This window comes from Agelaius phoeniceus, chromosome 5, assembly GCF_051311805.1.
Source record: "Agelaius phoeniceus isolate bAgePho1 chromosome 5, bAgePho1.hap1, whole genome shotgun sequence".
In the NCBI taxonomy this organism is placed as follows: domain Eukaryota; kingdom Metazoa; phylum Chordata; class Aves; order Passeriformes; family Icteridae; genus Agelaius; species Agelaius phoeniceus.
Window position 1 is genome coordinate 38,593,010 of NC_135269.1, and position 26,876 is coordinate 38,619,885.

A 26,876-nucleotide genomic window follows, 5' to 3' on the forward strand; every position below is an offset into this window, starting at 1 on the left:
GGAAATAGCACTTTCCTTTTTCAATCTCTTTCCCACTGCAGAGTGCAACGTCAAACTTTTACAAATGAAGCTGATCCATAGGTTCTCCAAATGGACTATTAAGCAAGGTTTGGCAGGAAGGCTATTAAGAGTCCACACTGTGCCATGAATATAGACGGATGTAAATATTGTCCTTGCTTGCACAAGTGCACTACCACACTCCTCTCAAGCCAGCTGCTTTGCAGTAGCCTGCCCTGATTATCAAAGGGTTTCTGAAAAAGTATACCAGCTCTGAGCCAGAATTATGGGTTTTTCACTTAAACCTCCTATAGGTGTTTATACTAGAAACACAACTCCTCTTGCTTAGTCCTTAGCTCCATTCATTCATTCCACCATCAGGTTTTGCTGCCAGCACTTGTGGTGACAGCAGTCTCTAATGGTAGAGGCTTGTTGCATACAGTTTTCAGAATATAAAAAATAAAATTATAATCAGGTTTATTGGTCACTTACCACCTGAAAGAGAAGCTCCAGCTCTGCTTTCTCAGTGTAAATGTGCTGCAGCTTCTTTCTGTCTTACCTCCTGAACAGCTGGCCTTCCACACTCGGTCCAACTCCCTGCAGTCCCTTATACATCAAGTGCTGTCAGGCGGAAATTAAGGCAACAGCTCACTGGGTGACAGAGCACCCTCGAGTTAGTCCTCCTGTGTGCATCCAGTCTCTACATCCTCCACAGCTGGGGAGAGGCTGAAGTTGTATTTTAACTGGGAATGGCCTTAGCATTCACCAGGTGATCTCATCGATTTTGAACTTTTCTGCAAAATGACTCAGTCAAGACTCAAAGTCTATTTGGATCACTTGGAAGTGAAAAATGATCATGAATGCCTGATCATTGTAGCAGAGTGAAGGGGGCCTGCTGTGAAGATTTTAGCTCTGCTGTCACCTGCTGAGGGCAGGAGTGGGGATGCTGGCTCCAGGACCCTGGCTGCACCAGGAGCCACCAGGGCTGAGAAAGCCGGCATACGAAGTTCAATGTCTGTTTGAAAATCTCAACAGCAGGAGAACAGATCCTGCTCTTTTGGGCCCCTCCTTGCCCCACAGCCAAGGGACAGCCTTACCTGTGGCCAGCTGCCTGCAGTGGGTACGGGCAGTGCTGAGAACACCTTTGCCTTGGTGAGGCAGCTGGAGGCTGGGCAGGCACAGGGCAGCTCTGCCACCACACCCACCCAGGCCGCTCATGGGGACCGGGCTCACAGCACCCTGTTCCTGTTTCCTTGCACAAGCCCAGTGCTGTCCATGGATGCTGACTCTTCCAGGAAAGGAACTGCCTTTTCCAAAAGCAAATGTTTATATAAAACAACAGAGTGCCCTTATAAAACCAATACTGTGATGCCCACCAGAAGTAAACTGGCCTTCCAAGGGAAGAGAGATCTCTGGAACAACCAAAGCCACCCTTTAGTCAAGAATGAGTTTCGAGAGCACTGAAGGGTTTCCACAGAGGTTCATCAATGCCTGCACCAGAGCAGCTCTGGGACACCTGCCTTCCTTTGGCTCCTCATCAGGACTGTTTACAGCTGATGCAGCATGGCCCAATCATGACAAATGGCTGCTTCACTGGATTGTTTGCTAAACCACAGGGAGTTCAAAAGGTGATTTTACAGAAAATTATTTTGGTAGTTTCATCGGGAAAAAAACTTGACCTATACCTACATATATTAGCTCATTAGTACCAATAAGACAATATGAAATGCAAAAGAGAAACTGAAGCCTAGAAAAAAAAATACACAAACTTGGTTCACGACTGCTAATCCAGAAGTGAGCTGAATCAGTAACAGTCATGACTATTGTTCAATGTTATGAATGTAATGCTTTAACATTATTTTCAAAAATATAAAGTTTACCTCTAGCACTGAAGTGGTTTTAAGTAGGAAAGCTACTGAAACTATTAAAGCCAAAATTTCAAAAATAGGTTATCCAGCTGCATTTCCTCAGATCTTTTTAATGTACTGGAAGCTTTCAGATTTATGGAAACGAGAGCATGCATGCTTATCACAGAGAAACAAAAACTTAATTCACATGCTATATATGAAAATAAAAGCATCAGCCACATCCGCCATCAATCCAGATTAACTTCTTAGTTCACTCTGCATTATCAGAATTCAACTTCTACTAGCATTAATTTTGGTCAGTGGCAAATTTTGAGGGACACAATGAAAAGGTACTTGAAAACTAAGCACACTCTGAAATTGGCTTGAATAGCAATTGTTATATTTAGGATCTTAAACCAAAAGCACTTAGCTATCCCATGCTTAGGATGGCAGCTGTGCATTTAGAGGCTTTTCTTGAGTGTGACAGATAGCAACCAGTTTTTCCTTTTTGTTTCATTCAATGCCCAGCCATGGAAGTATTTTCAATTGAAAGTTACCAGGAACTTGTGGGGGGGGGGGGGGGGGGGGTGGTCACTTTTAAGTGACTAGAAACTTTAAACAGTATAATTTAGAAGATAGACAGCCTTCTTCCATAGCCATGGCCACCTAGGAGCCACTCAGGACCAAGATGATAGCCCTACAGACCTCTCTTTCACAGCACTGCCTAGGTCATCCCAAAGACTCTTTCTGGTCTCTTCATGGTCAACAGAAAGAGTCTGTCAAGACTGCAAAAATCTTGCATCTGACTACAACACACAAATTCTTATTTGGGTACATTCTCCCTTTTGTCATGGAAACTGTAAAATGGAACCAGACCAGTACAAGTAGTACTGGCTGGGGGTCAGAGAGGATTTCAGTCCTGCCATGCAGCCAAGTGATACAATCATACATCTCTGCACTGCAGAAATGCTACAGAGCCACGAGGAAGTGGTGTGGTCAGCTGTGAATCCTGACACAGGTGCAGCTGACACTTCACTGAAGGTCACAGTCACGTCAAAAATATTTTTACCCATGTGAGTATTTGCAGGCTTCCCTGAATTACGTGGGTCTTCAATTAGATTAAGCCCATGACGGTTCTCATGTGCTTACGTATTTGTGGGACCAGACCACTAAGGTGGAGGAGACTGAGTGCAGGGTGATTTTTGTTTGTTCATTTCTAAACACCCCAGTGGAGCATCTTTATCCCTTTCCTTCATGATTTTTCCACAAGCAGGGTGGTTTGAGTAACAACTCAACGTTGAAATACAAACTATCTTCTGCAATCCCAGTTGTAATCAAATCAGTGAAACTTATGTTAAACCCTGGAAGTTGAAGGTAGTGGATTTGCAGAGAAAGTGGAGGTAACTATTCAATGAAGATTTCTAAGGAATATGCAACAAGGATTATGAAAGCATGTTGGACAGGTCAGAAATAGGAATACTTCTACTTCTTCCAAGAACACTGGGTTTTCTACCCAGAACTTACCTTGCACATTGTTGTACAAAACTAGCTATGGGGAAAAACACCCTCCTCAAATTTAAAAACAGGCTTCTAGTATATTCCTATTTATAGTGTTAGTGGAATGTAAAAACATATTAAATAAGCCTCAGACCTTAACTGTCAGTCTGCAGGGCGATTCAGTCACCCATTTGCCATGTGAGTATGTAAATGAGGTTTGAGGTTTTCTTCCTTTCAGTAAAAAAAGCAGTATGTTCTTTTTTCAATTTTTAAAATTAATATGGTATCAATTAAGAAATTGCTTCAATCTTACACCTTGTTTTCTGTTTATATCTGTTTCTCTTGCTTCAACCCACAGTGTAATATGAAATTAAGTCACCGATTTTAAAGTCTCCATACGTGCTCATTTAACTGATAAATGAGAGCCAGACTGTTCTTCCACTGGAAGGAACAAAGCACCAGTTCTGTGCTCACCGGTGAGAAGTTTCCCAAAATCAGCATTCCAGATTTCTGAAACACTGGGCAGTTGAAAACAACTGTATCATCAAGTATTTTTTGGGAGAGCTTAGGTTCCAAATTTCAGCTAAATTGATTTAGAAGTGTCATAGGTATTTAGTATTTTAATGTAGTTGATCTTGCGCCCTGTACCATATGCTGATTTCCATAAACATAAGAAATAATGACATTCGATTTGAAGAAGGAAATGTCACTTCAGGAAACCTTACAAAAAAGAAAAAAAAACCCCAAAACCAAAACCAACCAACCAACCAACCAACAAAAAAACCAAAAAAAAAACCCCCAAAAAACCCAAACATAAAAACACCCGAAAATCCCAGGTTTTAGTGAACCTCTCACAGTAAAAAAATGTAACATTAATTGTAGCAGGAACAATATGCTTTTCAAAAATTATTCTGAAAATTTATAAATTTATATTTGGATAATCAAATATATGTTTCAATCTGCTCTGGTTTGAGAAACAGAACAAGCCACGATCTTTTTCAGCTGTGTTAATTATATGGATTATAACCATTCTCTTCTTTCAAGCTGGGAAAACTTTGCTTTAATAATAGAAAAAAAATATAATGAACAGAATAATATCTTTATGTTTACCATCTTAAAATAGATATTAAAAAAGTTCAGAATTTAAGATCCGCCATACACCTGATACAGAACCACAGCAAGGTCACTAATGGTCCAATTTCCAAGCATAATTCAATACATGCAAACAAGCTGCTTTTGCACTACATAGAAAAATGGGTCAAAATGGAAAAAAAAATAAAAATCCCAGGATTCACTAACATGTCTTGCTTTGGTAATTTCAGGTATTTTTCAATGATCTGCATCACCAGATGCAACTCGATGAGAAGTGGCAATCATATCTAGAAAAAGGAAACCATCCCAACAGTTCAGGTTTTTCTTACTCTGCTCAGAACAGTTACAGTTTTCAGAACCAGTCTATATTCATGTTTATTTGCATCTGAAAGTTCAAGTAATAGCAATCACCAAATGAAATGTATTTCTGTTTTAAGTGGGAAAACACCAACATGGAACTAAGCTGTGATCAGCTCTAACCCAAGCTTCTCCCAGGTGATGAATTCTTGAAGCATCTTCCTAGTATTTGACTTGGTACCCACCCACCTTTCTAAAAATTATTTGCTATCATAAAGAGGGGATCTGAAACCAAGGTTAACCAAAGTTTTTAGCCGTGAAAACTTTACTGTGGAAAAGAATATTAAAAATTCTCATAAATTTACTTGTCAGCAGCAAAAAGACTCTTCAAGTGTCTTAACCACTGTACAGCTCGATAGTTTTAATACTTCAATTTTTTTCCATTTTTCATTGTTGAAGAAATAATTTCACAATCTCAAATCAAAGTCAACACTGCAGTGAGGAGAGCTTTTCTACTTTATTACAAAGAGAAGAAGCCTTTATGTGGTCAGAAAATACAAGATTGATCTTTTTTTTTCTCTTCCTATGAAACGCTGCTGTTCAAACAGCCAGAGTGAATTGTCTCAGTTCACTTCTTTAAGTCCCATCACATTCACTTGGGTATGGATGTCCTTGGCTGCTGAAAATCTGGCCCTTTAGTGCACAGGGCGACAAAGTAGTCCCCTGACCAGCAGTTCCAGAATGTCCCGTTTTCATATATTGCATCCATGCACACCTCCTAAAAATGAGGTACAGCAGGGCAAACATTTTCCAAAATAGATGTCATATATATAATATATACACATTCGTACATACATACCTTTATTCATGTGATGTCCAAAAATTTAAAAAAAATGTACACATTTATTACAAAATCGTAACAAAGACTGGACAGTGTTTTGCTCATTCTGGAAAGATGAAGCTCAGTAATACACAACCCTGGAAACTAACCAGAGACTGTGGCAATATCTTTCTTCTAAACAGTCAGATATTCTTGCATTAAGCTTGGCGAAAACTGCCTTTCAAAGACAGAAGGGGAAGTAAAATGAAGGAAGCAAACCTTGCTCATCTTTCCAAATGAAATACGAGAAGGATCTTCACATAAAAATGCACAAACATTTTTTATTACCAATAGTGCTACAATGAACAATGCAAATTTTGTTGTCTAATTTTTTGTCTTTTTTCTTTTTTTTTGTTTTTACATTTTGGAAAACTAAGTGGTAAACTTTTGTCAGTGTACTCGCTTGTCTTTACAGACCCAAGCTTGTCTGCTGGCAAAAAAGGAAACAAAAACAAAAATTCAGACCCTGCTCAAACTAAAGAAAAACAATTACAAATTTAGTTGTTGGGCAGCACATAATTAGTAAGGCAGGACCTCAAATGGTGACCCTTCGCATGAGCCAATTGCCAGATCCTCAAGGAATTAAAACCAGGATGCCTGAGCCACATCAGTTCTGCAGTTATGTTGAGTATTGTGCTGAGACAGCCATACCCCAAGAAAAGGGAAGTCTTTAGAAGGCTTGCTGAGCAGGGTTGTAGTTGAAGGTTGATGGCAGATGAGGCCTTTCTTCTAATTTGTCATATTCCAGGTGGAACTCCTACAATTAAAAAAAAGAAAAAAAAAGACAAACACGAATAAAACAATGTATAATTTACCTGTCAACACCTGGTCTACCAGCCATACTTGAAAAGCACAAATACAGAGGAGATCAAGTACTAACTTATCCTAAGGCAAACATGACTTTACTACCTTGAATTCCATATTTTAAGAAGAAAAAAGTATAAATTACAACAACCCTAAGCCTTTGCACCCACAACATGCAGACTTTCCTACTCTTTTGAATGCTACATGACTCTCAGAACCCCTGTTATAATCTCAAACAATTTTATGTATGCACATACACAAAACACAAATACACAGTCACAGCATGAGCTGAATTATAAACAAAAGCTGTCTTTCAAGGAGACAGAGTACAGAGGCTTATTCTGGATGAACTGAAGTTTGGGAATATTTTTGTGTCATACTTCCAGACCAAATAGCTTCATGAAGCAGCAGGGGAGGTTCAGGATGGGCACGAGGGAGGCGTTCCAGAAACAACTGGACTTAGTGCTAAGGTCTGTTTGTCATGGTGGTGATCAGTCAAAGGCTGGATTTGATCTTAGAGGTCTCTTCTAACCTAAATGATTCTGTGAAAATGTCCAGGTACAAAGTACTGAGACCCACTTAAGCCAAAATTTATTGAAATATTCCTCCACATTTAATACTTATATTTACACCCCATACCCACCAAACCTGAAATATTATATTCTTCAGACCCTTTCAGGAGTTTAATTGTGTCTCATCCCATTTAATTGTCATTCAAGAAACAGGGTAAGCAGAAGTTTCAGAACTGTTTTTTAGGGGTACTTCTTGATAATTCAACAGCAACAACTTTGGACATGCACAGTAAATTATTTTATCTAACTTGGTGGAGAACCTCAGCAGAACAACATCTGTATCTGCAAAGAAAACTTAGCCCACTATTTTCACACAGAGATGAAAACACATGAGCAATGAATAGATTATTTTAGAACACTCTTTAAAGTGATTAAATAGTATAATACTTCAGTACATGTAAATCTGTACTAAATTAATGCAAGAACAGAAATAATATCTAGGAAATCCAACTCTTACACCTCTCTTCTTTCAAGGCAAAACAAGGTCCATTTAGCATAGAAAGCACATTCAGCATGGTAAGGAAACAAAGTAGTGGAAAATGCAAACCATTGTGCACTCCCCTGAGAATACTGTCCCCAAAACTGGAAAACCCTAGCAAAACCTATGTGAAGTTACAGCCATCTGTACTGAAATGCTGCACATCTGCTTCATTTCTAGTTCCCAGCTCTCTACTGCAACCAAAGATTTTTTTTGTTGTTGTGGTTGGGTTTTTTTTTTTGGTTGGTAGGTTTTTGGGGGTTCTTTATTTATTTATTTAGGTGGTGTGTTTGTTTGTTTGGGCTTTTTTAGGTCATATATACTCAAGTGAATTGCTTCTGGCATTCCTAATAAAAACTGCATGCCAGTTGGTGTATGCTCTCTTTTTGGGCAGATACACAATGCTGAGACTGAAGAGATGCTGCACCTTCCCCCTTGGGTAAGAAGCAAGATGAAGAGGTACAAGTCCATACGTGTACTTTGGTGTCAAAGGCTGGATTAGGCTGGGTGGATCTCAGGCGGCCTACAGGAAGGGTGGAGAGGGATTTTTTTGCAAGGGCACAGGACACAGGGAAGTGGCTTTAAGCTGAAGAAGGGCAGCATTTAGATTGGGTATTAGAAATAAATTTTTCACTATGAGGGTGGAACAGGCTACCCAGAGAAGCTGTGGCTACCCCATCCCTGGAAGTGTTCAAGACCAGGCTGGATGGGGCTTTGAGCAATGTGGTCTAGTGGAAGGTGTTCTTGTCCATGGTACAGGGGTTTAACTAGATGGTCTTTAATGTTTCTTCCAACCCAAATCATTCTATGATTCAATAATCTCCACTAATTCTGCAGCCATTTTATAATAGATACCACTCAAGCTTTCTCTGCCTTTCATGGCTGTCAAAGTTTCTTTCTTTCACATAACCATGGAAGGGCCAGCAGATACTATCCATCTATGGTCAGCTTCAATCAGTTAACTGAGCTTCCACAAGCTCTGAAATGCCTTCAAAATTACCCTTGGCAAATTGCTAATTAAACCAGTAAGATACTGATACTCTCTGGTTTCTGATACTTACTGTATCTTAAAAAAGGGTTTTCCAAACTTAAAGTTTTTGTGAGCCTCTACTGGCAGTGGGAGCTGCTAACAAGGTGTCTTAATAAATGCTCAGGGCTCTGAGCAATCCTTTGTGTCCTACAAACTGGAAGTCTCTCCTTCAGAAGGAGTATTTTTCCCTATCAAATTTTCTCTAGAAGAATGCGAGTTCATACTTCAAACTGCCATTGACTGTTAAAATAAACAGGCTTAAAACAGCCTTGATTTGCATCCCAGTGTCAGTAAAGCTCAAATTCAATATTCAGTAGCATGTAGGAACACCTGAAGTTCTGCCTGACAATACCCAAAGAAGAATTCACTGACCAGGATTTCTGGAAACTAAAAGCCAATTATTTATTACTTAGGGGAAAATACTTACAGGTATACTGTATGTTTTTGCTTTTGCCACTATAGTTTAGGATGTCAACAGCAGCAGTGGTACTATTTAACATAAACAGATATAAAAAAAGTAAAAAATCCCACTCATCCATTGATAAATGTGCTAAATTGCTTTCTTTTCCACATGGAGGTAAGAATTAAAACTTAAATACCCTTTATTAACCAGGAATAATGAATACTGAATGTGTGTGAAAACTTACAGCATGTGTGACACTAAATAAATTGTTCTATGCGAAGAAAATAATCACCTCTCATGTCATCCTGAAAACTTGCTTTGATGGCAAAGTTACATCAGTCTGTACATGTACAAACACTAACAGGCAAGGATACTTAAGGCAGGAGAGGATTGCTTAGGATGATCCACAGCAGTTATAGAGTAAAACTAAACAAAAAAAGTTTGCAGAATAGGCCTGAGGACAAAAGATTCTGGATTGTGGAAGTCCATGAGAACAGAGTAGAAATCCCATGGCTAGCTTAAAAATTCCCAATGGAACTTAAATTGGGAAGTCAGTAGCATTTATGCTGACTTAAAGATAGATGCAAAGACCCACTTTAGGGGCTGAACCAAAATACTATGCCACATCTTTACTGGACTAATAAATTTAACTTTCTAGTAATTATAATAGAAATTATTATTTCAATTAATACTGATCTTGACAGGATAGGGAATAATTTAGTCTAGACAGCAACCCTGACAAGCAAATAAACACTTAAAAATTTAATTTTCTCTCCCATGAAGAATTCCATGTTTTAGAACTACATCATCAATGTAAAAAGGTTTTATAATCTGTACTCTAAATTAATTCTCCTTACTGAAAAGTAAGAAGAAAATTCAAGCAGCTTACTTCAGACAACTTAAGTCAGGATTTCAGTAAGTGTGCCATTGTAGAAAGCACTTTTGGTGTCAGAGCTACTTCCCCTCCTCTCTCATGTCTCCTCAACAGCAGCAAACTATAGCCAAAACCTCAGTGAAAAAAAAAAATCAGTGTCTTTAACCTCAGCATACTTTCCACATGCCCTAGGATGAAAAACCATATAATAAACATGTGTAATCTGAATTTTTCTGCTTTTTATTTTGCATTTAAGGTGAATTTGAAGTCTATAATTTATATTTTTCTCTCTTTTTACTACCATGTATCTGCTACTTTGCTTCTATTACCCATTAAGAATATAAAAGTAGAGCCTACAGTTAAATAAAAAAGATAAAAATATTATTTGATTTTTCTTGAAAGAAGTTATTCAGCCTTCTTTGCTTTTGTTATAACCAATCCAGAACACTAAATCTACTACATCACAACTGGTTTATGTTTTTAAAAATGTAAGTTTTAAGATTTAGTTGTGCTATCTAAAGTAAACTGCTGTATTTCAGTACAGCAATACTTCACACTGCAGTGTAATTTAAAATAGGGACAATAAATACATAAGCCCATAATGCAAAATACACTATGTCTGCAAAGCACAGCATATTAGGGTATGTGCTGCCCTATATTTGAGCAACTACACTAGAACAAGAACCAAATTTATAAAGCACCTTGAAAAAATTGAATATGCACATATGAGACAGTAATTTATGAGCAAGTATTCCTGTACACCAGCTTCAATAAAGGACTAGTGAAACTGTTCAGCAGCAATTATTATTGTGGCCTTCTAAGTAACTGATATTCCCAGAATCCACTAATAAGGTAACAGTTATAATAAGAGATTGCAATTCATCAGAATTCTTTCTTTTCCAGCTCCTTATAGGTCTAATTTCCTGAAATATTTTTAATTACTTCTGCATTTGTTAGGAAAAAAACTACTTTGCTGAACTTTTCTTTGCATGCAAAGCAACACGGTGTTACCAAATATTGCTGTTCTTCTTAGGGTGAGTCTGTATTAGTCTTCCTCAGAGGAAATGTCCACTACAGAAATTAATACCACAGGTAATATTACCATGGAATGCTAAGATCATACAACATGTACCTAAGTTCTTATTTGTTTATCAAAGGTGAAAATGTCACAGAATTAATTCTAGTATGCAACTCATTTTCTATGCAACAAAAATCTCAGTTTTCCCCAAAATCATTCTCTAGCTTCCTCTGACCAATGGTCAATTTGCCTGCTCAAAGTTAAATAAAAATTTCAAAATAATATTCCAGTTCAATTTTTTACATTATGGAATACACAAGCCTAGAAGAAATGATATTATTGCTTCTTATGGACATTAGGGGAGAATAAATAAAATAATCACATTCATTGTTGCAATAGCACTACAAGCACAAAACTTCAGAAAATCCAATCTCTCTCCTTACTAGCTATCCATTGGTTCCTAATGCTGGGGAATTACTTAAAAGAAGAGAATCTATGTAGACCTTGTGAAAAACCATTCAGAGAACAGTAGCGCTCCTGTCTCTCCATATCTCAGGAATGCCCAGCAGGAGGATGGAGTGTACATCACTCAAGCACTGGATCCTGAGTTTCAGAATAGTACTCAAGATTTCAAACAGAGACAATACTGTCTTAAAGTAACGCTAAGCATCAAATAGCAGCTGCATACATTTACCACAGGCAGAAAAAGGAGACACTGAAGAGGTTATTATTATCCTTTACAATGGGCATTATCTTTTTCCTCCTAGTAAAAGAAATGCTGTGTGTCCACACAAACTAAAACCACAATTCCATTGATATGTGAATCTACATGAGGCTTGTTGCTTGTAAATAAACAGAACATGCTCATTTGATTCCAGAAAGAAACCTATCCTTTCTAAAGGTAATTACTTCCCCTCTGATGATCTTAGGCAATAATAAAATAGCTTTAAACAGCATCTTGGGGAACCTAAGAAAGTATACCAAATGAGTAATTCAAGTAGAAACAAATAGTTTCCTTTTGTTGGTGTTTTCTTTTTGAGGTGTGGCACTTTTGTTTAGAAGTTTTGGAATTACCTTGCACTTAGGAAAAACTATAATAGCAGGGCTCACCATTAAACCTGTCAGTTACAGATTCCTGGGTTTTCCTGCAGCAGTAGAAAGTCAGCAGAAGTAAGGAGTCACACGTACAACTGGATAAAGAACCTCCCGTAACCTTCAGGGTAACTGCAATGTTAATTCCTGAGGGGACTTTGCACAAACTATGCAAAATTACTGGGTGGAGTGGGGGAGGAAATAAAAATATCATGTATCTAGTTCATGTCTAGATGCCAAATGGCTGTATAGACAGAGGAGGACACTGAACTTTATTCTCTTTAAAACAGGTGTTTATAAACACATCAACAGACATGTAACTATTTCATGCAATATTCCCTAATCTCCACATGAAATGCCTTTTCAGCAAACAATTCATAAGTTGGGCTGCAGGTGAAAAGATTTCTTACTCTATGAAATACCTAAGCCTGTGGAACCACAAAATATAGTTACAACATGCTGGAAGCACATCTATTGAGTTCAAGGCTTCAAAGTTAATCTGATTTGATCTGTTGTTTTTTAGAGAAAAGAAGAATGCGATACAGTATCTACAGATGGTCTGACATAGAACATTATTGACAGTATTAATGGACAGAATGGGACCAACAGATTATGGCAGTTGGGGAGGGAAAAAGCCATAGCTTTCTGATTTTTCAATGCCTCTTGGTCTACAGGATAGAAAACAAGCATCATGGAAATATGCCTCCTCCTTAGAAGAAGTTATTTATTTCAAAGGACTCTGATTTTCAAACAACAGAGCATGGAATTCCTAAGTATGGTTAAGGAGAGATTGTACCCAAAAACCAAAAAAGTGTTCCCTGCACCCATCCAACATCCATTTTAAATTCCTAAGTGAGGTGTGGGAGCATCCTATTTAATTTTCTAAAACAAAGAAATAAAATGTTTGCAAGTGCAATTTCTAAAATGCCAAATAATGCTTTTCATTCAACTCTATGCTGTGAGAAGAGCTTTCAATTTTAACAAAACTCCTAAAAGAAGTCCTATGTCCCTCTACCTCCCAAAGAAAACTGGAAATAAGAGACACAGCTCCTTATTTTCCACAAGCAAGGCAGTGTTTTAGACAATCTTTTTTCTCTCATTACCTTAATCAGAAATTAAGGTAATGAACCTATATAACAGGAGAAGAAAAAGTCAGATTTTTGTGAAGATTTTTGTGTTTTACTCTTGTTGTTGTAAAAATACACGGCTGACAGTGTATTTAAAGTATCTACACAAAGGAAAAGAGATACCTTAGCTACTTTCCTCCAGTTAAGACAGTCAAAGAAGTAATATGTTCCCCTCTCGTACGTATTGGTTTTCATTGTTGGCTCCATGCCAGGTGCCCTGGTGATCCATACTCGTTCTTCTTTGTGGTATCTCCAATCCCGGTTAAATCTTTCATTTGTGATAGAAAGGAAAAATAATTCTTAGTGTTAGTTATCTGAAACTGACTTAATAAACTTTAAAGGTTTCAATATTTACTGTACAATGCATTCAAATCCCAAACCAAATTTCTCCGACATGGTTAAACCTGTGATTTCATACCTCTTCCATACAGTTCTTATACCTCAAACTAAAATACACAAGAAACTTCAAGTCTGGTAGGTTCTAACAGTAAACTTTTTTTATGAGTATTTACTTGGTTCTGATTTGGTTGATGACAGGCAAGTTACACACTCAATGACTGGCACCTGCCATTTTTTCCACAGTGCTTCATAATGCAAAATACATGAAATGGGCTTTTGATTTCCACTATATAAATGTAAAAAAACTCCGTACAAAATGACACCAAGGTTGGAGGAGGTATTTTAAAAAAAGCTTTACCGTTCAAGATTGACTAAGCTTCCTGCTTTCAATGTCTAACTTGTTTGGGTGTTCTGGTTTTTATTTTGGTTTTTTTTTTTTTAACATCTGCCATTTCATTATTGCAATAGCTTAACTCATATAAGACTGACAAAATAGTTTGAACGTACAGCTCTACTGCTGCTAATAGCTGTAATACATCTCCTCCATTCATGTAATAGAGATAAAACAGGAGATCTTCTCCATATCGGCCAAGTTTTATTGCAGCCAGCTGCAAAAGATTGAAGAAAATGAGGATGAAAAATCACAATAGATAAATGTTTTAAAACACACTACCCCACTTAAATAACATAAGAACACATCCGGAACTTCCATCCTTCTATTCTAAGTGTGTTGAAAATGATATTCTAATACAACAGGAGTAATAATTATTAAAACAATTAATTTTTCTTCGCTTTGAATTAGCCTTTCCAAGCTAAAGGATACAATAGAAAAATACAGATGTAACAAACAAGCAAGACAGAATTTTCTACCTGTTAAGTGTATATTCCCATCTAATATTTTATTTCAAAAAACCCAAAACCGCAACTTCTGCATGTATTTGTTCCCTTCACACCCTATTAAGTAACACTACTAAAATTTCTTATGCTATTTTTCAATGATCCCTTCAAACAGTTGAAAGAAAATATATCTCCAAAAATCTCTTTACATGTAGATATGGAATGCAACAGCTAAATGAGAACACAATTCTGATCTTATCTCAAGAAGAAATACCTCAATTTAATTTGCCATTTGAACTCTATCACAAAAAAATTCAACTTCACATGAAGGGCAAACTCTTAAAAACACGTTGTGCTTTTTAGCTATTCTTTTGCATGCCCATTCTCTTTTTGTAAGATATAATGGGGCTCGATGTGTCACATCAGCCTGTTAACTCAACACTGCTTCTAGAAAGACTGAGGACATGCACAAAATGGACTGACTTTGAACATCTATCTTAAAGAAAATTTAGAAAATTACTGGTAATAAATTAACAAAAAATGCACACACATACACACGTACTCACCTTATCCCTAATGTGAATGTTAGTTAAGTATTCAGATGGAACATGGAAGTCTAAAAAAGAATCGGAATTGATGCAACTATTAAGACATGTAAATGAATATAATTTGCAAATATTAATACTGAATTCAATAGTTATTTCTCTCTTACCTATGTCTTGAGGTCGACAAGGTGATGATGCCCATGGGGATGCAAATTTGGGATAAAGATTTCTGAAGAAAAAAGAAAAGCATAAATTTATAAAAATTAACCTCCAAACCAACCAACAAACCCCTCCATAATCAATTTTGCAAACCTAAGAGCTATATCACACAACCAAATCCCTAGCTGGGGTGAGAAGATAAAAGGAAACTTTCCTAAAGCAGTTACATTTATTATTTTTCTTTTTAATGTGCAGAGCAATGTTGCATTTAAACTGCCACTGGAAACTACAGGGTCAAAATTTTCTTTTAAATCTATCTTTCCTTCAAGTTAGGTGCCAGAGGTCCCAACCTTTTTCAGGTATTCAGTGTTATTATGCAGGGTTTCAACTTAACTAGGAACAGTTGCCACAAGCCTGGTGGGTTCTGATTTATTAGCCTATGATTTAAAAGGGGAGGAAAAATTTGTACTGGCAGGTTGCTTTTTAAAACTAACCAGTAAAGATTTTACTCTTCTTCAAAACAGGAGTTAGAAGGGATAATTTAAGCCACTAGCAATAAATACAAAATTCTAAAATTTTGTTTCTAAAAGAACATTCATTTCTAAGTTTTTATGTCACACAGATATTTTTACCAACCAAACTACCACACAGGGCAGAAACATTTGCCTTTTCATTTGTAACAGTTTTAGTTTTTCCAACAACAATCCACAGAGCAAGGGAAGAACATTTAACATAAGGAGAGATGGCAGGCCAGACACTGAGGTCTGCATGGGCTGTTTGCAAAGCTTTTTTGCAGCATGAAGTAAAACCAGCATTATAGTATAGTAACTGTCTGCATCAAATGTTAGCTCCTATCCTCTCCATCCAAGAATCTAAACACACTAAGTATGGTAATTAAATATTAAAAATACAGTTATTTACAGCATAGCTGCTAAGAAAAGCAGAATAATCGGGAGCCATTTTTCCTGTGCTTGATATCCACATTCATCAAGCTTCCCTGATTACATGCAGCTCCATATAAGTTTATGAAAGATGGAAACTCTGTACGTACACTGTCTGGTCTTTGTTTTTTTTTAATATATTATGTGCGAACCTTAAAATATATATAGTACTGTCTATAAGCCTAACACTGTATAAATCTGTGATAAAACAAAAAGGTGTGAGATTTTCATCTGAAAGAGCACCAGAAATTAATTTTTTTTTCACAACTGCAGTCATCTGAAAGACACTAGTTTTGTCTAAACTGATCTGAGTTCCTTCAGTAATTAGTGTAAAAAGAAAGGCACCCTGGGTTGGCTGGTTATTCATCTCCCCTAAGTCTAAAGCACTCCTTCTAGCATTTGTGCAGTCACTAACTACTTTTCTCCCCACTGCCTCTATAGCAAACCTAGATGACTAAACTAGTTTATTTAGGTGAACTGAGTCACTGGAAGTCAACTACTTTCATTTAAATTAATCTTCAGTGCAGCCTAACACTGCAGGTGTTCTGTTCATCATTACACTATATAAATCTAATTTATGCCCAAACTGCTAAGAGTTAAGTGTAAATATCCCCAAGGAATATTATTATTAGAAAAGGAATGTATACATTACATTTATAAACAATATACTGTCAATTCCTTGAAAAAAAGTCCTAAAGAAGTTAAGAGAATAAACAAAGCCACTAGGTTTATTGAAAGCTTGCCCTGAAGCACAATTCTCTTTGTTATGAAAATTTTATTTTATTGTCATTACATTTTCAAATTTTATTTGGCGAACCAGCTTGCGGGTTTAATCATCGTGTGGACTAAGTGAACAGACTATGAATGACAGCATAATAAAACCAAAAGTGAAGAGAGGATTAAATCCCAGAAACTTACTCAGGAGAGTTGAGATTGAGACCTAGTGTTGTTAAATCACTTCCTAATGCAAGATGTACCATTCCTGGATCTGTCTCTGCTGCCCTGATGAATGTTAACAAGCCAATCATTCCAAACTGGTCCGTCACCATCCCTTGGGGAATGTTGGTAACCCGACCTGGGAAAGAAGAACAAATTAATTTTCTCTTTTTAAGAAATAGAGGAATCAACAAGGTAATCTAAATGACTGTCAAAACTTTTAAAGCAGAAAAAGTGGAATGACACATACCATCAGGTAACACCTGGATCCCTTTTTTCTGCTGGTTGTTGTTTTGCGTAGTTGAACTTTTATCTCCAGGAAACTTGGGCCCATCTGTGCTGGATGATGTTTTGCCTGATGTACTCAAATTCTATTAAAGATAATTTGCAGAGTTGGTATGATAAAAAAAACCAAAATGGAAATACTTATTGCCCATATTTTTTCAGTCAGGCACTCTAAGCCAGTACATCAAGTCACTTCAATAAATGGGATCAAGCTGAAGCCCCTGAGTTCTGCTGACAAACCTTATGTACTATTTAACCATTTTCCAAAGTATACCTGTCATACAGAACTACTATTAATAGGCTAAAAGTTTGAAGTCTAAAAGAATAAATTATTTTACACTCGAGTTGGAATACACAGTGGATATCCCCAGTGCCTGTGACTAGAGGTTCCTTTGGCTCACCACATCATGGATAGTCCCTATAGTCCTGCTCCTGAATAACACTCCATGACACAGTAACAGATAATACTCGAGCCAATTTCAGGTGCAAGCAACATACAACTGGCACATTTGCAGCTATCAGGAAAGGCATATAAACATTATGTCTGATATAAACACTATGCCGGACTGTGTCTGGCAAGAAAACAGACTATGCTCCAGGAATCTATCTACTGACAAAATATATTTGCCATATGTATAATTTCTAACTCTTTCACAGTCTTTATAACAAGTCTACAGTTATACAATTAATCACATTTACTCTCCCTCTCCTTACTGTACACAGTACTAATCCTATCAGAACATTTTCCTCATGATAAAACTGCCCACAACACTTGGGGGCAGGGCCAGACTTCCTCATGTCTCTCTTTTTGAGCAGTTCATTTTTTAGTTCTTACATGAGTTTGTAGTCATGTCTACTACTTATTCAGTATTTATGGCACTGTCACTAGCATAGGTTTTGCAATTAGAAGTAATAAACCAATCAGTAACTAGAAACTAGTTCACTGTTTGCATATAATAATATTTTTTTTTATTACAAAGTTTTCAGAGTAAACAATGAATAAAAGCCCATAATCTTATGCTCTAAGCTATATATCTAATGGACAATAATTATGCCAATACTTAAGATATAGTGTACCTCACTAGTCTACAATATAGTCATCAATGCTCTCTATTAAGAGAGTTTGTTCCCTCTGCTTCCACATCTCCATTAAGCATTTCACCTTAAAGAGATATTGTACCACCTAACTTTTAAAGGACTGGACAACTTTGAAGAAAAATCTTATAATGTGTAGATAACTACTACTGATGAGAGGCATCAGTAGCAAAAAGATGAGCTACAATTGATAGAAATAATTACAAATTGTAAACATAAAAAATATTACCAATTTGCAAAAATAAGTTTTGACGTGTCCAAGCAGGGTGACTGTTTGGACCAAAAACCTTACTGAGAAATTCCATTTACATAATTACATTTTAAATGCTGCTTATACAAAATCTCTCATTAATTTAGAAGGGTAAATTTGAAAATCTCTTATTACAAATATAATCACTGACCATTTTAAAGTAATCACCAAAAGAAGTATGAACACTGAAAATAAGAGAAGATTTAAGGTTTGCTTACAGATTTATTGTCATCATTACTCGATGTTGGATCTTTGTAGCTGGAGCCTGGTAATGCTGGAAAATCTTCATTGTGTATTGAAAAGTCCTGGGACTGCTCACTTGCTGGTTTTGTTACCATCCCAACTATCATCAAAATGAAAGCAAGAATAATATTAAATGACTGCTAAGTAAAAACGTTTTCTTCTGCTGATCTTGCTTACTGTCCATTTTCATTACACGCAAGCTGTACAGCGATGACTTAAGAAACAGGTAAAGCAAAACAAAGCATATTCATTCAAAACATCCACACATATTAGATTAAAGCCTCTTATTTAAGTGTGAGCTGAGACACACTCCGGGTTAAATTCATAGGCACATCCACTGCACCTGTTTCGCACATCTAAATAATCAAATAATCTTTACGGGCATTGTTAAAGCTGTGTTTGGGTAAATCCACTGGTAAGGATGTACTGCTTTTAGAAGTATAATACATTTTTTTCTCCATCCCCTAAGTGCATGAAGAATTTTTTTGCATAGTATCTTCAGAAGCACGTATTCTCAAAGGACAACCAGCTAACTTGCAGCAGAATATGTTAACAATAAATACTTGCCTGTGACATGAAGGTGACTCCTACTTTCAGTACAAAAACTGAAAACATTTAGCCTGCAACTCTCAGTGCTCTGATCCTAACTTTAAAAAAGCAGCCCAGTCACACAGAGACATGGATTCTGACAACTGAACAGGAACTTGTTTTTAATGCCTGTTCAAACCAAACCAAACAAGCCACCACACCACACACCCAAGGGTGACTAGACTTTGCTGAGACATAATACAGTGATTTGGTTGCAGAGGACACTGCACTAGAAAAAAAGAAGGCAGAAGGAAGTCTAGGTCCTGGTTTTTGAAGATTCTTAGTAGATGGATAGGACTAAAATGGTTCAGTAGATGACAACACATGACTTTCTTCAGTGTTCTGGAATTAGAGATCAATGCTTCTTTATTTAAGGAAATAAACCAACATTGAGTAAATCTTGTTTCTGCTGTTCAGCCCTTTCGTCCAGAGTTATTACAATTTTCTTCCACTGGATGAATAAAATTGATAATGAATTAACTTTAATGGATATTCTTATTCCATCTAAAAGCTATTCGAAATACAATTTTCCTGAATAATTAAGCATGAGGAAAGTAGGTCTCTGCTCTGTTTTGAGCTTGCTCTTTCTTGTCCACAACCAGAAGTGCTCTCCACATTTTGTGCTGGCAGACAACATCCAAAGTATTTCACATTTTCATTTTTTGACTGTTTCTACCTCCATACTCATCTGCTGCACTAAGCAGATGCTCAGGGTAGCTCTTTGGAGAACTTTATTTCGTGGTTTATCATGCAGTCATGCAAATAGCTATGCTAGCACCAAAATGGGGAAATGGTGTAAGCAAAAGAACAATTACAGACATTGTTATGCTGCAGTGCTGTTTAATACTGAAATCAAGCTCCGTGCTGGAAGTGCATCTGTGTGGATCTCCCTCCTATCTTCTCTCAGTTTTTCACATACTGTCTTCTTTTTCTGGAGCTGGAACTAGATTGTCCTTAGGGTTCCTTCCCATCCAAGCTATTCTATGTTGGACAAAATCTTACATAAGCCTCAAGCTGTACTAAGTCTCCATTCATGCTTGGTTTTGAGTGTCATTATGTGGGGAAGTCACTTTTCCCCCATGTTTAACAATTCAGTTTAACTTGTTTAACTCTTTCTCACAGCTATCTTATGCAGAGGGCCTGGTTATGCCAAATCCATGTGGCTACTTTCTCTTGATAATGTGGTATCTCTTTTGTCCAATTGAAGTTGGAGCTATCTCTGAAGAACACTAGTGTTTTATAGCTGGAAAACACTAAGTTATTTTTGGTTCAAAATTTGACAAGTGTCACAAAAATAACTTATGGTTATAAAAGCAACTTTTCACAAGAGCTGATGCAACATGCGTAACAAAATCTACTAAAGCAGTAACAAAAAGAAAGTTTTGTACCTCACACTAAGCTTACCTGAATTTTTTCAAGACCCAAATAGTAAGATTTGTATCCACCTAAAGGTTTTTCCTTTTATTATTTTTTTAACCTGTACAGCAAGAATTATATGACACATACTTGGAATCTGAGTGATAATAATTGATGCTTACAGGTTATTTTTTGAAATCTGATACTCAATCATAAGGGTGACACTGAACAGTACAACAGCAAATACTATCAAATAAACAGTGAAAGTTTACAGTACGTTTACACCTTATGACTTTTTACACAGTAACACCTCTACTAATAAAACACTATTCTTGCAATTTGCTACTCAGACATCAACGGCTCTTGTCTACATGTAATTTGAACAAAACCTATTGCCTAAGAAATTTCTAGAGTGAGCAGCCTCAGAGCAATCATACTATACAAACCAAAAACCCCAACAATCCCTATTGACAGTAAAACTAGAACACATGTGTTCTAGTACTTATGAAAGGGAGTCTCCAACCACAGGTACCAATTACTCATTTTTAAAAATGAGTCTTAGCAGCTCACCTGTCTGGCATTTTTGAAAAGACTGGCTATTGTCTTATGAACAGCAACAGGTGAATCAAGCAAATTTCATTTCATTCAGACAGCTTTCAAAAGTTTGGTCTTACCATAGGGTGCCCTTCCAGCTAAAGGGTTTATTAATGGAGTTGGATTGCCACTTCCTTCCCTTCTGTTTCTGTCTGCTAGTGCTGGAAAATCTGAGAGGTCCAGTCCTGTCACATTTTCACTTCCATCTACAATAAAAACAGGTATTCTTAACTCCCTTATGTATTTCTGTCAGACTTCATTATGAGCAAGATAAATGTAGGATGTATTTTCTTTCAAGTTGATCATTTTTCTCATTCAGTAATTATTACATATAACTACAGCCTTTGTGTTACAAGATGACCCTAAAGAGCATCAGTATGTTTGAAGTTTGCTTTCAAACGACAGACAGTAGCATTTAGTAAAGCCTACTCCGCTTGAATTAAAGTCTGTACACGTAAAATACAGGCAAACTATCAAAATTCCAGTTCTAGAATAGGTATTGAAATTTGTTTTGAATCTGTTTTAAGTTTGAAGAATTATAAAGAAGAAATTTGAGAGAATAACCCATATTAGCAGCAGCATCAAAGAGCTCTATTGTCCTTAGATAAGGTAAGATAAAGCTGAAGCAGCTGAAAAGCCAATGCAGTGCAAGTTACATGGGGACACTTTTTGATTTGCAGCAGGAAATGCTATAGAGGTGAGGCCAGAGCTGCAGCTCTATAAAAATGTCACAATGTCCTAGGGAATGCCCAAACCATTCCAATCTTGTGACATCACCAGCACCTCAGGTTGCTTCATATATGCAGCCACATACAGAAACAACAGCACACATGAACCTAAATCATTTACAGACAAAGATATTTTCTCCTCTCTAGTTCATTAAATTCAGATGAAGAAGTAATTCCCAGAGAAAAATCACAACTTAAACAACTAACTGAAAGAATTACATGACAATTCAGCTGCTCAAAAGGAGTTTGAGATTAAAAAAAAAAATGCTTTCCCACTGCTTTTACACACCTAATGTTTTCATAGAATATGGATAAATCTTCTCCAATACCCTTTTCAAGTTCAAGAGCTGTTCTGTATTTCTAACTGAGTAAGTATAATCTATAGGCAGGTGACATACAGCAAACATACTACAGAACTACTTTCACTTTGTCTTCAAAAGTATTAAAATCCACTGCTATAAAGCAGTACCAGTTACCTAGCACTGCTTTCCAGCAGGGTTTCTATGGAACATCTGAAAATTGTTAGAAAGTTGCACTGCAACAGAACAAAATATTAATTATTAAACTTATTTTTAAAAAAAACTCTACTGTAGTTTAAGGTCAACATAAGAGGGTAAACTCACCTGTTCCATTAAAAATGTTACTTGATAAGGAGTTATTCATTCCAAATGCCTGATTTCTGTTCATCCCAAATCCAGACATACTGTGAAAAAAATCCAGAAAGTCAGACAAAAGGATATATATACTTTGTATTTTTAGTGGAAGATATAAAGGCGAGAAAAAAATTGAAATTATTTCAAGCCTAAGCAACCCATATTAGCCTAAACTTGGTTTTTAATTATTTTCTGAAAACAATGAGCAGCAGCATCAAGCACTGCTCAATCAGGTCAACTGGAATGACTTCAAAATAGCTTAGTTTTTTAATAGCCATTGTGTATTAAGACATCTCTCAACAAACAAGTTATGACTAACATGATCATTACTCAATAATTTCATATACAAAAATGAAGCCGCATTAAATGCAGTAGTTAAAAGTCAGGCTGCAATCCTTACACAGGCAGGTGGGAAGCTGGATCATGAAAAAGACCAAGTTTGTCACGACTCATTTATAAGCTGAACAGTTATGGTGTGCAATCACGACCATGTACACATGGCATTACTGTGAGCAGAGGGATGGTCTCTGTCATACAAGGACATGAGCTAGAGGTTCATAAAGTCAAGCAAAAACGTTTGAAAACATCTAAGCATCATGTAGGACTACTGTGGTTGTGCAGACAGCTCCACAAATAATCCATTTCATCCTGTTGAGAAGCCCAAAGGTAGGCCCCCGACTGAATGAAATTCTGAATGTCTGCCCTGTGGAAAATCACAACATCCACTTCTCCCTGAAACAGGATAGAAGCTAATATTTTGGAAGTTTCCATAAATAAAAATATGAAAAGGTTCCCTAGTGGAAATTTTACCTATGCAAACTTTTTACAGTTACAAATCTGAAGCATTTAACTCTAATTTGAAACACCTTCAAATGCTTCACGTTCAAAAATCTAGCCTAAAAAGTTTCATTGCTCCAACTAAACAACTATTTAGAAAATGCTTCTTGAAAGTCACATAATTCATGCACCTGACAAGCAGATGCCATAAATTCTTTTCCCCAAGAGTAAGTTCAAAATTTTGTTAAACACCTTAATTAGCCATTAGACATGTATACTACTCTACTTCCACAGGTTAATAATCTGTGGAGAAAGAGCCAGTCATTGTTTCAGAGGTATTTCCTTCTCAATTTGTAAAACTTGTAGCTTATTGAAAGTGAGCAATGCAAAGAGTAAAAGATGAGCATTTTAATTCAGAACTTCCTACACATAGGGATTTCATTATCTACTCTACAGCTGAATACTATTTGAACAGTACTTTGTATACATGTATCAATTTCCAATATCATTGTTCTCTGCACAGAGAGTTTTTAAGTATATTACTATTTCATCTGTTTGTGATCTCAAATTTCAAAAATACTTTAAAATATATTATCTTTTAAAATTATCAGCTCTACTTGCCACTAGACAGGACAGAAAAGGCAAATTTTCTGTAATGAGAGGCAAGATACGAAGTCTTTTCATGCTCCAGGACCACAAACTGCTATTAGGGGATCACTAGTTGCTGTGCTTGAGAACAGTATCTGTTACATGCCTATATCAATGTGAAACTACAAAACGAAACAATCTGATTAAATATCAGATAACTGTGATGTTTGTCTTCACTTTCCTTTATCTATTTTGTAAAATATGAGATTGGGTTAGAGGTGGCACCTGACCACCATGAGCTTGTTTATGCTCCATCTAATAGTCACTCCTCTAAGGAAGGGCCTGAAGGAAGAAAAAGGACTTCACTGGGAGCACAGAGATCATGAGGTAATGGAACTGAGCTTTAAAAGCAGCCAGCCATGCTAAGCTATGACTACACACATTAAATAATTAGAACTAAGACAGTGCTTACTACAAGTTTATCAAAATGAATGAAGCAACACCATTAAAGCCTAATGATTTGTGATGTTAGTATCCTGCCCCAAGTTAGAAAAAGAGAAAAAGCTATTGAGAAACTTTTGGCATCCAAATGAGCACTAAATCCTTAAATGAATGGCAAGCCACTATTTTCTGCATTATTTAAGAATTTAAAGAAATACCAGATCCTTACTGAGTCCTAATCAGTTTACTTCCCTTCTAGAATAACTATCATGTTTTTAAATTTTGCCTTACTTCTTCCCAAAGCCCTAGATGAACAATTTTAAAACAGATGCGTATGCTGAAAATTTAAGGTATGTTTCAAAAATAACCTTGGGAATACATGAGAAACATCACATACTTTAAAGTGGATGCAGTATAAGTTCAGTAGTCAGAAAGAGAACTTAGCTTAAAGGCCTCAAAGACCTTACAAGAATATTACAAGGAGCATCAAAGTTTATTGCCCAGACATGAGTACATGACCCAGGTTTCAAGATTTATTCTAATGGATAAAAATTACATTTCCAGAGCAGCATGTCTCTGGCTGTACAGGGGTGGTCCAATTAAAGAGCCTTACCTGTTCACAGTAAAAGGTTGTCGAGAGGGTTGCTGCTTTGGCATACATATTATGCTTGGAGAGCTTCTGTTAGGGCTGCCTAACCCTGAACTGCTCATGCTGTTTGTCCTGCTGGGAATTCCAATGCCCTGACCAACCTGGGAGTGGTTCATCATATTCCTAGGATTCATAGGCAATATCCCCCTGAAAAAGAAAAACCATCCACAGAGATGAATCTGTACAACAGTATTTGACTACTCATTTAGATTACTAATGCAGGATGGACTCCAAGCTGTTGCAACTTTATTTGTGCTTAGCGACCAAACACTGTGTTTGGATTACTCTCTATAATTAATGCAGTTCTGGATTTCTTCAGAAATACCAAATGACCTATTACATGCTAATCAAGTCCTTCATCAGGTTTAGATAAATACTTAGGTATTATACATATGAGAAGGTGTTACAGCTCTTTTCTAATGAGTACTTCAGACCTACTATCTTTATATTCTCATGCAGTGTATGACACCATAGCAAAGTTTTAACTGCACAATCAAATAACTACCTCTTACATTCTGAAGCAGAATTTGCCAGCAATTTGTCCTTTACAAACAAAAATAAAATATTGTCGTACAGTAAACCCTTACTTTTTTTATGGTATTATTTCCCTAAAAAAGTAAGTGGTCCATAGACACTACTTTTCCTCTTTTTTAATTTATCAGACTGTAAAGTATGAGGCAAAATATGCAGAACATTTAACAAGGGCTCTGCAGAAAGACACAATGGCAGAAATATCAGCTATTGATAAATACCTGCTCGGAGATGGAGGCGTGTGAAGTGACATTGTTGGTACCCCTGTTGTTGGCGTTACGTGGCTCGGTAACTGAGTGCCTTGTGATAAGCTGCGATTTAACTGAGGGGTATTGTTGCTCATTCCCCTCATTGGAAGGCCTAGTGCACCTATTGAAAAAAAATTCAGAGGGGTGGAGATACAGAGCAATCAGGAACAAGGTCTTCTCCATCAAGTATAGATGGAAACAATTTATGCTGACAACGTACAAAAAGAGTGTAAAGACTGAAGGAAAGTGCAGTGTAAAAACTAAGTCCTTGTTTGGATAGAAGAAACTCCACTATCACATTTAGGCCCATATCTGTTTAACTTTGGAATGGCTCTTTGAGGAATTTCTCTGAAGTCACTTACAAAATTTTGTTTACTTTGAGACATATACTGTAGATGAAGGATTGAATTTTAAGTTTTTCAATACGGATATGAAATTCTACAATTTATCTCAGAGGAAGGCAGCATTTTAGGAAAATCAGTAACTGCACTCAAGAAATATGCTAATTACTCTTGAATAAATAAGCATGTATTTGAACAGTATTTCGAACACTGATTTGTCTTGCTAAAAATTAAGCAAATCTCTCATAAAAAAATGAAAGTGATGGATCTTTAATTAACAATAACACTGTTTTTAGGACAATAAAAGCGACATTTGAGGCCAATTCTCTCTTTACATAAAGTTGCTTCTTTAAAGCATCAGTACTTCAGAGTCAGTGATCAAGTTTGACCTTATCAGAAAAGAAAGCAAGCAGAATTTTAAGAGCCCTCTTTCAGCATTTAAAAACATACAGAATGTATAGAAAATACTTTTGATCCGATTGTTAAAACCAAACAATCATGTGTGACCAAATAAAGCAAGCACTTCAGTGAGGTACAACTGAGAACAGCAGAAAATAACCAGTTACTGCCTGGTTTCAAAATGTCCAGAAGTTTTTCATCATTCTCACGTCACTTTTCTGTGTTTAAGTAGTTTCAGAATTATGTTCAAAGACAAGAAAAGTCATTTACTGCAAGATGGCAATAATAACAAAGCATATAAAAAATGATGGCTGTGACAGTTCCTACTGCTTTGGCATAAGGCTG

At 36.6% G+C, this 26,876-nt stretch overlaps 1 protein-coding gene across 4 annotated transcripts in view; it reads right to left on the minus strand.

Annotated features, from left to right (window-relative positions):
• Window positions 1-5,228: 5,228 nt before the first annotated feature.
• Window positions 5,229-26,876, minus strand: part of CNOT2 (CCR4-NOT transcription complex subunit 2) — an 85,924-nt gene continuing 64,276 nt past the window's right edge. For all 4 annotated transcript variants that reach the window (XM_054631373.2, XM_054631371.2, XM_077178830.1 and 1 more), the window contains exons 4-15: window positions 25,765-25,912; window positions 24,977-25,159; window positions 22,528-22,607; window positions 21,257-21,382; window positions 18,614-18,738; window positions 17,016-17,136; window positions 16,748-16,904; window positions 14,897-14,958; window positions 14,751-14,800; window positions 13,855-13,955; window positions 13,132-13,276; window positions 5,229-6,367 (exon numbers count right to left, since the gene is read on the minus strand). In XM_054631373.2, the coding sequence (XP_054487348.1) occupies window positions 6,281-6,367; window positions 13,132-13,276; window positions 13,855-13,955; window positions 14,751-14,800; window positions 14,897-14,958; window positions 16,748-16,904; window positions 17,016-17,136; window positions 18,614-18,738; window positions 21,257-21,382; window positions 22,528-22,607; window positions 24,977-25,159; window positions 25,765-25,912 (1,385 nt within the window). In that variant the 3' untranslated portion in view covers window positions 5,229-6,280. The remainder of the gene's footprint in view (window positions 6,368-13,131; window positions 13,277-13,854; window positions 13,956-14,750; window positions 14,801-14,896; window positions 14,959-16,747; window positions 16,905-17,015; window positions 17,137-18,613; window positions 18,739-21,256; window positions 21,383-22,527; window positions 22,608-24,976; window positions 25,160-25,764; window positions 25,913-26,876) is intronic.